The 12200-nt window shown below is 38.1% G+C and overlaps 4 protein-coding genes across 4 annotated transcripts; 2 read left to right on the forward strand and 2 right to left on the reverse strand.

Moving 5' to 3' along the window:
* Positions 1-39: 39 nt before the first annotated feature.
* On the reverse strand, positions 40-3560 carry LOC108806739 (vacuolar-sorting receptor 1). Its single transcript, XM_018578926.2, has 12 exons — positions 3058-3560; positions 2055-2747; positions 1883-1971; positions 1735-1804; positions 1583-1666; positions 1404-1480; positions 1225-1306; positions 943-1025; positions 780-846; positions 549-677; positions 358-464; positions 40-269 (listed from the first exon to the last, which is right to left on the reverse strand). The coding sequence occupies exons 1-12, from the start codon at positions 3344-3346 to the stop codon at positions 177-179; spliced, it is 1863 nt and encodes a 620-aa protein (XP_018434428.2). The 5' UTR covers positions 3347-3560; the 3' UTR covers positions 40-176.
* A 787-nt stretch (positions 3561-4347) lies between these two features.
* Positions 4348-6064, forward strand: LOC108813764 (transcription elongation factor TFIIS). Its single transcript, XM_018586410.2, has 2 exons — positions 4348-4727; positions 4962-6064. The coding sequence occupies exons 1-2, from the start codon at positions 4563-4565 to the stop codon at positions 5799-5801; spliced, it is 1005 nt and encodes a 334-aa protein (XP_018441912.1). The 5' UTR covers positions 4348-4562; the 3' UTR covers positions 5802-6064.
* A 1569-nt stretch (positions 6065-7633) lies between these two features.
* On the forward strand, positions 7634-8826 carry LOC108805656 (acid phosphatase 1-like). The gene is made up of 3 exons (XM_018577590.2): positions 7634-8212; positions 8303-8515; positions 8615-8826. The coding sequence occupies exons 1-3, from the start codon at positions 7848-7850 to the stop codon at positions 8790-8792; spliced, it is 756 nt and encodes a 251-aa protein (XP_018433092.1). The 5' UTR covers positions 7634-7847; the 3' UTR covers positions 8793-8826.
* A 212-nt stretch (positions 8827-9038) lies between these two features.
* On the reverse strand, positions 9039-11473 carry LOC108805655 (KH domain-containing protein At2g38610). The gene is made up of 7 exons (XM_018577588.2): positions 11276-11473; positions 11087-11178; positions 10623-10780; positions 10356-10472; positions 10145-10261; positions 9921-10064; positions 9039-9597 (listed from the first exon to the last, which is right to left on the reverse strand). Exons 1-7 carry the CDS (start codon positions 11362-11364, stop codon positions 9445-9447), a joined length of 870 nt encoding a protein of 289 aa, XP_018433090.1. The 5' UTR covers positions 11365-11473; the 3' UTR covers positions 9039-9444.
* Between the last annotated feature and the right edge of the window lie 727 nt (positions 11474-12200).

Raw genomic sequence — 12200 nt, forward strand, 5'->3', positions numbered from 1 at the left:
TTGGGACATAAGAGCATGTTCTTGGAGGAAAAAAACGGATTCAAACTAAAAAAGAGGAACCAGGCTTATTGTGTGGTGGTCTAAGTTGCATTATACTAAAAATAGATCAAACAAAAAGTTGGTAAAACTAAAAAAAGAAGAGTCATCTTTGAACTCATCAAACAGAGAGATATGATTCAAAGGTCCATATGAGTTTCAGTACGGTTGGGCTGGCTGTCCAGAGGCATGTACTGCGCCATGATGGACCGAATCTCCGAGTCCATGTAATGCTGCACATATGCAACAATCAATGTTTCTTTGGTTATAAAATAGAGGTATCAAAGTCTTCAAGCATCTATATGAAGTGAACATTATTACCCTGATTCTGTATTTGTAGATAGCATATCCTGAAAGAGTCGCAGCTGTTAACGCTAGTAAGAGTATCAACACAAAGCTCCAGCCTAGCTTCACCACTCCAAATGCTCCTGATGATCAAACACAGTTCAGCTTAAGAGTGCCAGAGTTTCTTAATTGCAACATTTCGAGGTGGAATTTTGAAGAATTGTTACCAATGCAAGTATCATGCTCACGCAAGTAAAACAAACCCTTCCTGCAGCTGCATTCATAACTTCCCCATGTGTTTTTGCATTTACACTCAGGGCATTGGCAAGCCAGTTTCTCTTTGCACTCATCCACATCTGCCAATACAAACAGAACACCCCAAAAAGATCACATATGGTGTTATGTCTTTTACTAAGTTGGGTTGCACAGGAAAGACTAGTACATATGCATGCACATACCTTCACAGCTCTTTACACCATCCCCCTTGAAACCAGGCGGGCATTTGCAAGCACTTGAATGATCATCCTAATAAAAAACACATTTTCAAAAAGAGTTTCTTTAATACTCCAAAAAATGATTTGCGGAGACATTAGAAGTTGGCAAAATAGCTTTAATACTTACAGTGCAAGCAGAGTATGTGTAGCCACCTCTGGTTTCTCTCCAGCATCCTCCATTGTTGATTCCACAGCGCATAGCTCCAGAAGCTGTCAACAAGTACCAAATTATATTTAAGAACAAAAAAAAAAAAAGAACCACCACCAGCATGCAACAACACTTAGTGAAATAGTAAAAGCATATTTGTATTCTTCTGAGTCCCATACTCCACACAACATGTAACTTAGGAAGACTATTCAAAAAGTTACAAAAATAGCAGCAATGCTAAAATGTCAAAACTAATTTTACCTTTGCAGTGAGTGTAACCGTCACCAACAAATTTAACACCTTGAATAGTAGGACACTCACACAGTCTTCCCCTGAAAGTATCCTAATAATACCAATTCAGAACAAACAAAAAAGGCAATCAGATTCAGAAGCAGCAGCATAACAACTTTTTTTTATAAGATCAAAGCTCAAGTGGATACCAGGCATGCAGTAATGTTAGCAGCTCTATCTTGCCAGCATCCACCATTGTTTTCTAAACATTCATTGGTGTTTTGATCTGTAACAAGCCAAAAAAAAAAGAAAAAAAGCAATAGTCTCCTCCAAGTTATTGATAATGTAAATAACTATGTTTTAGGATAATCTTTCAGAGGAATGTGACCTTCAGTTAAGCATATAGCTGGTTCCGTTGACTCCTGAAACCCTGCGCATAACGCTTTTAGCACTGCTCCTTTCTCCAACTTACCTAATAAGACCACAAACAATTAAATCAGAAACAATCAAATAGGTTAGTATGGCTCTGAGTAGTAGTACCTCTGTATTGCCTGTTGTTCACCACAAGTGTTGGGAGGATAGAAACGTCTCCACGAGAACCTTTACCTACCTGTATTATATAATCGTAAAATGACACTAGCTCCAAGCTAGTTAGAAGTCACAACTAGCTTTCATAAAGAGACAAAACCTGTGACTCCTGTTCTGCTTTAAGAACTGGGTTCTCTACATCTCCCTCAGTGTCTCCCATACACAAGTATACCTTCTCGAGATCAATTCCTAATACCAAACCAAACATAAAAGAAGTTAGCTAAAGGGAAATGAATCTGATCATAAGCTAATGAAGCATTCATTACACTCACCAAGTGACTTGATAACTTCGTCTGCACATTCACTTGTATACTTGTTATACCTCATGGGACATCTAACCGAAAAGTCAGTCGCATAGTCCCACCATTTCCACGGCTTACCAGTCTCATTAGCCATTCTAAAGACACAAGCATGGCGCAGATTCTGAACAACAACATCTTTTCCATCGTACCCTTTCGTAAAATCCTGCTCAGGATCCGGAGCACAGTACCTTCCATGGTTGATACACTGAGACTTGCACTGCCTACTCAGCATAAACGCCTTGGGACAATACCAAGTGATGAAATGCGGTGTGAACTGAGTGTACCCTCCTTTCTCTAGAATCTGAGCTGCCCCTTTAAAGTTCTTGAGAAACTCAATCTGCGTGTCGCATTTCTTCCCGCACTCGTCGTTGCTGTCGGTCCAAAGCTCGTATTCCACACGCTCGTCCGGGTGTGGAACCGACTCGGTCCAGTCCAGTTTCATGTTGACCATGTTGCCATCGGATATAGCAGACTTTATGCTGTCTCCTAACGATTTGCTGATTAGTGCTGAAGGAATGTTGATCTTTTCTATATAGTCTGCATTAGCATTGTCTTCTTCTGGTGTGTCCATTGTGATTAGTGGCTCGAGTTTGTTATCGGCTACTAGAATGGCTGCCGCTCCGGCTTGTTGAGCGTTCCATGCCTTCAAAGCGAAGTAACAATCTGTTCATAGAGAACCTAATATACATAAGTGGCATGTTCCTAAATTATCAAAAATATTTTTAATAAAACTAAACTAAAAATGTTTGTGACTCAGTAAATCTCAGCTCACTAACATAAAACCTCTAACTAAGTGTTCAATCTACTAGGGATAAAATATATATATATATATATAGTTAGGATCAATTCATATTAAAACCTTAAATAATATAAATAGAGTTAGATCGAACATCAGCTAAACACTCTTAAAAAAATCAACCTTGTCTGATCAGTAACAAGAAGGAACGTGACAGAGAAAAGAAAGAAGTCAAACCTCCTCGATCAATAAGAAGGAAAGTGGGTAAGCTTCCAGGTGAGGACTTGAAGGAGACGCCGAACTCGCTGAAGCTCTTACAGGCCTTATGGTTAGACATGGGATACACGACGGTACCGACAAGAGTTCCACCGTATTTTGGAATCCCAAAGTTCCCAATGGCACATTCGTAAACACCTTTGATGGTGTCAGGTGAAGTTAATTTAAGGTTGTTCTTCTCCACCAAGAATGTACCAAAAGCTAGTTCCATGATCAGAACTAAAGAGAGTGTGAATACTCCGAACTTCATCTTCACGGTTTCTCTAATCAATAACTATTGGAGATTCGGTGCTTCTTCTTCGCAGCTAGCAGCTTTTAAGATTCGAAAACAGAGGAAGTCCTTGCGAGATGTAAAGGATGATTCGTTAATATCGTCAACCGCACGATGAGATCAAAAAGGAAGCTTGAAGTTTTGGCAGAGAATCAAGCAGGAGTGCTATTAGAAATGTCTATGTATTCTTAAGTTTATAACTGAAACACAGTGATTAATGTCTATGAAAAAGTTAACTAAAACACGTGTTATGATATGTTTCTTTTAACTACTTTTTTGTCTACCTTGTATACTTTCTTATCTACGCTACATACAAACTAATACAAACAAGAGAGTATTGTTTTGTTTGATAACTTTATTTGGGAAAAAAAGTTTTGTGTTAATATGATCATCATAATGCATGGGACGCACGTGTTTCACGTCGGTGGCGGCTTAGCACGAGCACGCAGACGACTGGGTCCTTTGCCTTCGCCGCTCACGTGTCGTCCATTTCAAAGTACAACTCTCTTTCTTTCTTTCTTTACATCAACGTGAAAAGATGCCCGGATTAACGGTGCTCTCGAGTCTTTTTGACACACTATCTGCTGGGAAAATCCATTTTTTTAAAGGTTACTGGATCAATGATTCAGTTTTATATATGCTAAATTAAATCTTGATAACAGTAAACATAACTCATATGTGTGGATTCTAGCAATTATACTTTGCATTACATTTTTTTTTTTACCAAAGTGTTTCCAGTAGTGAAGTGAATAATGAAATAAGTGGATATTATAAACAGAAAAGGAGAAAAAAGGAGAGTTTTGTTTTTATTCACAAAAAACCCAAACATGCTATAAAAAGATCTTGGCCCAATAAGGGCCTTAAATAGCCCATACTCGATGCAGTAAACTCGAGCAGACAGAAGCGTGAATCTAGTAACATCCATAGACCAAGCCACGTGATCCAAACCGTTGATTCCCTAAAGTTGTAACTGAAACCGTTGATCAAGCCAAATAACAACACTGTTTCACTACGTAATCTCTCTCGCATCTTCTCCGTCCCGACAAGAGCCAAGTTCCGCCCCGAACACATCTCATTCTTTCTTCATCAATCGCAAGTTGCAATCTTTCAGTTTATTTTCTCTCTCTCTTTCTGTTCTAAATCGGCTTGGATCTGTCGGGGGCTATTTGGAAAGTTGGCGATTTTTCGAACGACGATGGAAAGCGAATTGGTCGAATTGTTCGAGGCGGCGAAGAAGGCAGCCGATGCGGCGGCGATCGACGGTGTAGCCTCCTCAGGTCCGGAGGTTTCTCGATCTCTCGATGCCCTTAAACAGCTCAAGAAGTTTCCCATCACATACGACATGCTCGTCGCCACTCAGGTCCGTTTCTAATCCCATCTCTTCACCGCTCCAAAAAGTTTAGATCTTTTCGCGGCTGATACTCTGTTTGAATCGGAGGGTTCTCTAAATATGTTTGATTGCCTCTAATCTTATAGCATTGACTTTGTGTTATCTTTATTAGGGTTCGTCTAAAATTTGAAAAAAGATGAAAACTTTATCTAGGCTTGTGTTGGTGTATAGAAAGTTATATATATCCTTTTACTTTGATTCCAGGTAGGTAAGAAGCTGAGGTCTCTTTCAAAACATCCTATCGACGAAATCAAAACCGTAGCTACTGATCTTCTCGATATATGGAAGAAGCTTGTCATCGAAGAGACATCCAAGTCTAAGAAGGATGCAAATCCCGCGCCTGTGAAAGTCCAGAAGCTTCAGAGGGGTGATTCAGCTAAGAGCATCAAGGTAGAGAGAAAAGAACCAGTCAACAACGGAGTTAAGATAGAGCATCGTGGTCAGACTGGTGTCAAAGATGAAAAGGCTCCTGCTAAGGCACCACCAACTAATGGTGCACCGAAGCTGACTGCGATGGTCAAATGCAACGACCCCGTGCGTGACAAAATCCGCGAGCTGCTTGTGGACGCCATGTCCAAGGTCCATGACGAATCTGATGATTACGATAGAGCCAGAGTTGTTGGATGCGATCCGATCCGCGTCGCTGTGGCTGTGGAGTCTCACATGTTTGAGAAACTGGGACGGTCGACGGGAGCTCAGAAGGTGAAGTACAGATCTATCATGTTCAACCTGAGGGACAGTAACAATCCGGACCTGAGGAGGAGAGTGCTCACAGGGGAGGTGTCGCCGGAGAAACTCATTACGCTGTCTGGTGAAGAGATGGCGAGCGACAAGAGGAAACAGGAGACCAACCAGATCAAGGAGAAGTTTCTGTTCGATTGTGAGCGTGGCCAGGCGCCGAAAGCGAGTACGGATCAGTTCAAGTGTGGGAGGTGTGGTCAGAGGAAATGCACTTACTATCAGATGCAGACGAGGAGTGCTGATGAGCCGATGACGACTTATGTTACGTGTGTTAACTGCGACAACCACTGGAAGTTCTGTTGAGGTGTGACCATGCTTCTAAGACATAAGAGGATCTGGTTGATTTATCATCAATCCATTTGCCGAACACATTCTTAGAATGTTTGTGGCTCTGATGTTTGTGTAAGGTTATCAGTTTCATTGTCTTAAGAGATTAGTAAGTAGAGGAGTCTACTAATATAGGTGTCTATATATCTCTTTATTTCCTTTGCTTCTTTTATTTCCAAACATGTCAAACTTGTCAACCCTCTTTGCAATTTTTATCAAAGTTTTGAAGTTTATTATTATTCTAGACTTGTTGCGTGTATTTCTTGTATTCACTTCCATTATAGTTCACTGTGAACTCTTATCAAGACAGCTGAAGATGTAAAGTTAAGAGAATGGTATACAATTGGATGCCTCGTTCGTTTTGATCTATTGTTGCCTCTCCTTTGTCGTCTCTATCAGTGGACTTTTAAGCTCTTCAACATCAGAGTATTCACTACCAAACTGAACATCCCATAGTCTCTGATAGAAATGTACTTACCTGGATTGGTCACAGGTAGTTAATCAGTCTATACTTAGATTAGTTGCTTGTGCTTGTATCTCAAACATAAAGTAATCAAGACCATGATGCTTCAAGATCATAGTGAATGTTATGCTCTTCGTTATAAAAAACAACAACACTCTTGACCTTGGGACTGGCAGATAAGTGGTGTTTTAATGATGCTTTATTGTCAAAAACTGGAGCATCTCTCATGTCAAAAAAAAAAATCTGGAGCATCCCTCAAACAATTAGAGAATTGTAAATGGATTAAATAAAGGTGTGTTACGAGTGGCATTCAAATCTATGATAAAGGGAAGAAGAACATGTTAACCATACATAAGAAGGAGCGTTCATGTGATAAATTCATTAGCGCTATTTTTCTGTTTTAATTTATTTGTTAGTGAAGCAACAACTCTTAACGGACTTGTCAATCTTGAAGTAGTGTTGACAACTCTTAACTCCATTACTTGCTGTCCTTTGCATTTTCCATTACACTATTAGTTACGTGTCATCCACTTTTACGTTGACAAAAGTTAATTAACAATCTAATCCTTGTCAGCATCCAATCCATTATGTAGTCCTTATTTGGTCGGTTCATTTTCTTTTTGTTGGTTTGATAAATGTGTGTCCACTCATTAATTTCTTGATAATTACCTGTAAGACGCTCCATTGGCCCTAGCTAAGAAACTATACCTTTTTTGTCTACAATATTACATAAATTGACCACAATGTTACATAAATTGACCATGTATAATAATACAATATGGCTTATCTCAAGAAAATCTCAAATGAAACCCTACAACTTAATATAGTACCCAAGGTTATCTTCTTGAATCTCACCATGTATCTTTCAAGTTAATTTAATCTCAGTGTTATAAAAAGAAGAAGAAACTCTACACAACTTTGACCATGCATGGAAAGTGCTTTAAGTAGGTTTATCCTACTTATGCATGTAAAGACTAGTGAGCTCCTCCACCTAGTAGTAATATACTATACTAACTAAAAGATGTCATGCCACTTAGTAAATGCGAATGATGTATTATTTACTAATATATATAGTAGAGGATGATATGCATGGTATATATGTCATATGTGAAAGTGTTGGAATATGAATAGTGGCGCATATATAGAATGTGCCTTGCTGAATTTGTTCGCTTGCTAGGTTTGACCCCATTTCCATTTGTTAATTATATTTTACTTGTGCATTCCTCATAAGTTGGTCTTAAGAAAAAAAGTGGAGACTTAGTGGATGAGACCAGTATCTTCTACCAAACCAAGCTCTTTAAATACCACTATTTAACTAACATATCTTCTCACAACTACAATACTAGTAAAGCTGATCCACTTCAAGCATCATACTATTTCATTTCACCTCTTATCAATCTTCTTGTTTCACCATTGATCTCAAAGCAACCAAACTCTCTTTCTCCGATCATTCTCCTCTTGAGTCAAACAAAAGACCTCTAGTTATTATATTATATTGTCCACTATTTTTCTTTGGTTATTCTCATTTTTCACCAACGAAAACAGAAGAATCAAGAGCAATGGAGATATATAAGAGAGTCACCTTGCTTCTCGTATTTCTAACACTCTCCTCAGTGAACACCAGCTCAAATCCATTGATACCGATGGACGGAAACAATCCTACTAGCTATTGCTTAAGCTGGAGACTAGCAATAGAAACCAACAACGTACGTGCGTGGCGCACCGTACCTCTACAATGTATGCGTTACGTTGAGGCATATATGCTCGCTGGTCAATACGACAGAGACGTCCAGTTAATTGTGGAACAAGTTAGGGTTTATCTCAATGAGATAGTCCTTCCTGGTGATGGCATGGATGCATGGATCTTGGATATTGATGATACTTGCTTCTCGAACGTCTACTACTATCGGCTCAAGAGATACGGGTATACATTTTTTTTTTTCTTTTCTTGATTGAATACAAAAGGTTTTTAAAAATGTTACTAATGTTATGCTCTCTCTTTGTTAACATGTAGATGCGACCCTTATGATCCAACTAGATTTAGAACATGGGCGATGAAAGGAGAGTCTCCAGCGATACAACCTGTTCTTGAACTATTCAATGATCTGATAGAAACAGGATTCAAAGTCTTCCTAGTAACTGGTAGAGATGAGGAGACCCTTCGCCAAGCAACAGTTGAAAATTTGCATAATCAAGGCTTCATTGGTTATGAAAGGTTGATTATGAGGTAAAAAGAAGCTTTATACTTAATTCAATATTATGTTATTTTATTTTCAAAGATAAAAGCCTCTCACGGATGTGGACAAATGATTGATTCTACTTGCAGGACATCAGAGAACAAAAAACAAAGCGCAGCAACATACAAAACAACAATCAGAAAGCAGTTGATGGACGAAGGTTACAGGATATGGGGAAATGTAGGCGACCAGTGGAGTGACATACAAGGAGAATATTCAGGGAATCGCACCTTCAAGATCCCTAACCCTATGTACTTCGTTCCATAGAAATAAAAATTACTATGATCATTTTCAACCAATCAATTACATGTTACAACATGCAGCATATATGTATATATACAAGGGTACGTTTTAACTTGTCATACTATACCAATCACATTTCAGAGTTTATATGATATAGACATAGCAAAAGAAAAAAAGGTGCTAAAAGAAATGCAAAAGAATAAAGTAGTGGACAGAAAATAAGGATATAATATCTGAAATAACCAAAGTTTTACATAAAAGTTTCCAAAATCAAACGATAAGAATCAATCCAATAAATGTGTTTTTTTTTTGTTTTTGTTTTTACAATAAGAATTTCAATACACTCCCTTTCCCAGCCACATTTTTTCCTACATACATATTTATATATCTCAACATTTTTTTCCTTAATATCTCTTTTTCTGAATCTTTTTTTTTTTAATGTTCTGTAAAGAATCTGTCTTATAAAGACGAATAAAACAAAAAATAAATAAAAGAAAAAGAAAGGAAAGCCACAGGGTCGCTCACCGGAGAGAGACCAGGGAGGCCTTAACTTGACCACCACCACTGCAGCCACAAATGGCCAGAGAACCAAATATACACATGAGTGTTTTGTGTATGCAGACATGTACCATTTTAAAAACGCTCCTTGACTGAGAGAGACAACAAAACTCTCCTTTTAGCATCCTGTTTTAGGGCGTTTACCGCTTGAATTGAAAGGTGAAACGCTTCCACCGCCGCTTGGTCCTGGACTCTCTTCCCTCAGGTTGTTCGAGTTTAGCAACGCTAGCTCCCTCAGCTGCTGTCTCTTTATGAAATCTTGTGACTCATCCTTCATTACAACCACACAAAAAAATGTTATAAGAGATCAAAGACAAAACAATAAAGAAAGCTTTGACTGGTGATGTTGTGGTCACACATGTCTGCATAGTTGAATTAGCAAAACCGCAAAATACCAAAGAGTGGGTACTGAAATATGAAACGTTGTGACAAGAAACAAGTGGCCCTACATGCAATAAATCTAAGAGGATCTCAATGAGGCAAAACCAACCTAAAAGAAAAAAACGTGGCTAAACTATCTTAACTGCCATTGTACTGATTAATATTATACCAAAGAAAGAGTAAAGAAAAATAGGGTTTTTTGTTTTGTTTTACCACAGGTTTTAGTAACTCTTCAATGATTTCTTGAGCTTGTCTCAGACGTATCTCCACGATACTAGCTGGAAGATCTGCTTCTATTAAGATGTGAAGCTGCTCATTTAGATGTTCATATCCTGGTCTTCCCCTTAGCTTATCTTCCTACATTTTTTTATCATCAAATCCATCAGATACTACTCATCTGAAGCATATATCATGTTTGTTCAAGTCTAGATTCTCACCTTTTCAGGATCCTTGATTGAACCTTTCCCTCTGATGAACACACGGCAGCCAGTGGTAGCTTCAACACGTTTTAATGAGTTGCCTCTTGGACCAAGAAGCCGTCCAACAAAATTGAACTGACAAAACAGAAAGAAAAAAAACATAAACCACCAGTTTCCTTGCAAACACAAAGAGTAATTTGAAGAAAGCCTGAGTAGTGAGTAGTCTCACATTAGGATAGCTATCAACAGGAATCTCCAGACGCAATATCCTTTTCACAGTGTATGAGCTTGGACTTCCAGGTGCACCTTGCCAATCCATTGTCATTCCAGGTGTTCCACTAAGTCTCTGATAGAAACCGAGTGAGTTATACATTAAGCTTATCCCACAATGCTTTACAAACATAAGTACAGAGCTTTAAAAGAGATCAAACAACTGTGTAACTGAAGAAGTCAGCGAAATGAATACTAAGCAAACTGAAATAAGATGATAATATACCTCCTGAGAGAGACCTCCGTTCCAACCACCTAAACCGGAGTTAGAGACATTAGACATAAGGTTAGAAGAAGCCATAGGACTGGGACTTCTGTGTCTGAGTCTATCAAAATCGCCAAATCCTCCTTGGTTAGGCATCATTCCAGATACCCTGAACATCTCTGCACACATCAAGGAAGCCTTTTAAATGAACAGCAGCAACACAAGGGTAACTGGAAGACACTAAGTACAGTAAGATCCAAGTTAATAAACAAATCAAAAAATGAGACTACAACAACCACTGATTTGACTACTCCACAAGACCAAACCAATGATCTGTCTATTCAACTTGATCTCACTTTCTTGGCTAAATTGGTGATTAAATGATTACAACATTTTTGCAAAGAAAACTAGTGAAAAAAGAGCTCTGAATAAATGAAAAGCTGAATAGTTAGATCCGAATCAGAATCAAGACAAAAAGGGCAAACCTTGATTCAAAAGGCGGCTGCATATGGGCAAGACTTGCATAAAAGGTGTAAGCTTTTGATGTTCGGCGAGAAGCTCCGACAAGTACTGAGAACTGTTCGAGGCAAAGAAAGAACAATCAGATCGGTTTTGATTTATTGCTGCTATTTAAAATAATAAAAAAAAAAGAAAGGAGTGTTCTTTTGACATACCTGTCGATCTCAGGAGTGCTTCTGATCTGAGGAGAAGCAGCTCTAGCAGGAGAGAAGTAAGAGGAGTTGTTGTTGTATAATCCAGACATGAGTCTTCTTCTTCCTCTTCCTCTTTCTCTAGAAGCGTACACAATACAAGAGCGAGAAAGTAGAGAGAGAGAGTCAGAGAGAGAGAGAGAGAGACACCAAATGTGAATTCTGCAGAAAGACGCCTGACTTTTTATTTATTTATTTATTTTTATTTTTCCTTTTATTCCTCTCTCAAATTTCTCTTTTTTGGGAAAAAAATAAAATAAAATCAGACGAAATTAAGACAAAAAAGGTTTAGGTGACAGCATGGATCTCTCTGTTACAAAGGTTGAAAAAGATTAAAGTGTTTTTTCAGCAATAATGTTAAAAAATAAAAAAAAATGATTAAAAAGACAACGGTGGAAGTTTGGTCTGTATGCGTGACTTACGTAGATCGTATAATCTTTGTAGCGCCGATAAAAGTGAACTCGTGTCACTCATGCTATCGCTCACAAGAGCTGTCTCTTATACGTATATATGCTTTGCTTTTATGATTAATCAGCCAATAATTGCTGATAAAATCATTGAGAGTGGTCTCTCTATATGTTGAAAGAGTCTTCCAAGTTACATATTTTTGTGGCACTTTTTTTTGCCGTAATTATATAATGTAGTCAATCATGTTAAATTATCCTTTCTTTTGACTGCTGTGGATTTTATGTTAAATTTAGTTATCTCATGACAAATTTGTAGTTATTACTAAATTTTCGTATGATTTGCACCATCTACTGTCGCTCAAAAATCAAAATGCATTCCAAGATATTTTGCAAAAAGCTACAAGTCCTGCCAAAACTATGGGAAACAATATTTATTTTGACTGTATATGTTTATGTGCATATGTGATTTCATTGAAAATTAG

This window comes from Raphanus sativus, chromosome 6, assembly GCF_000801105.2.
Source record: "Raphanus sativus cultivar WK10039 chromosome 6, ASM80110v3, whole genome shotgun sequence".
Taxonomy (NCBI): domain Eukaryota; kingdom Viridiplantae; phylum Streptophyta; class Magnoliopsida; order Brassicales; family Brassicaceae; genus Raphanus; species Raphanus sativus.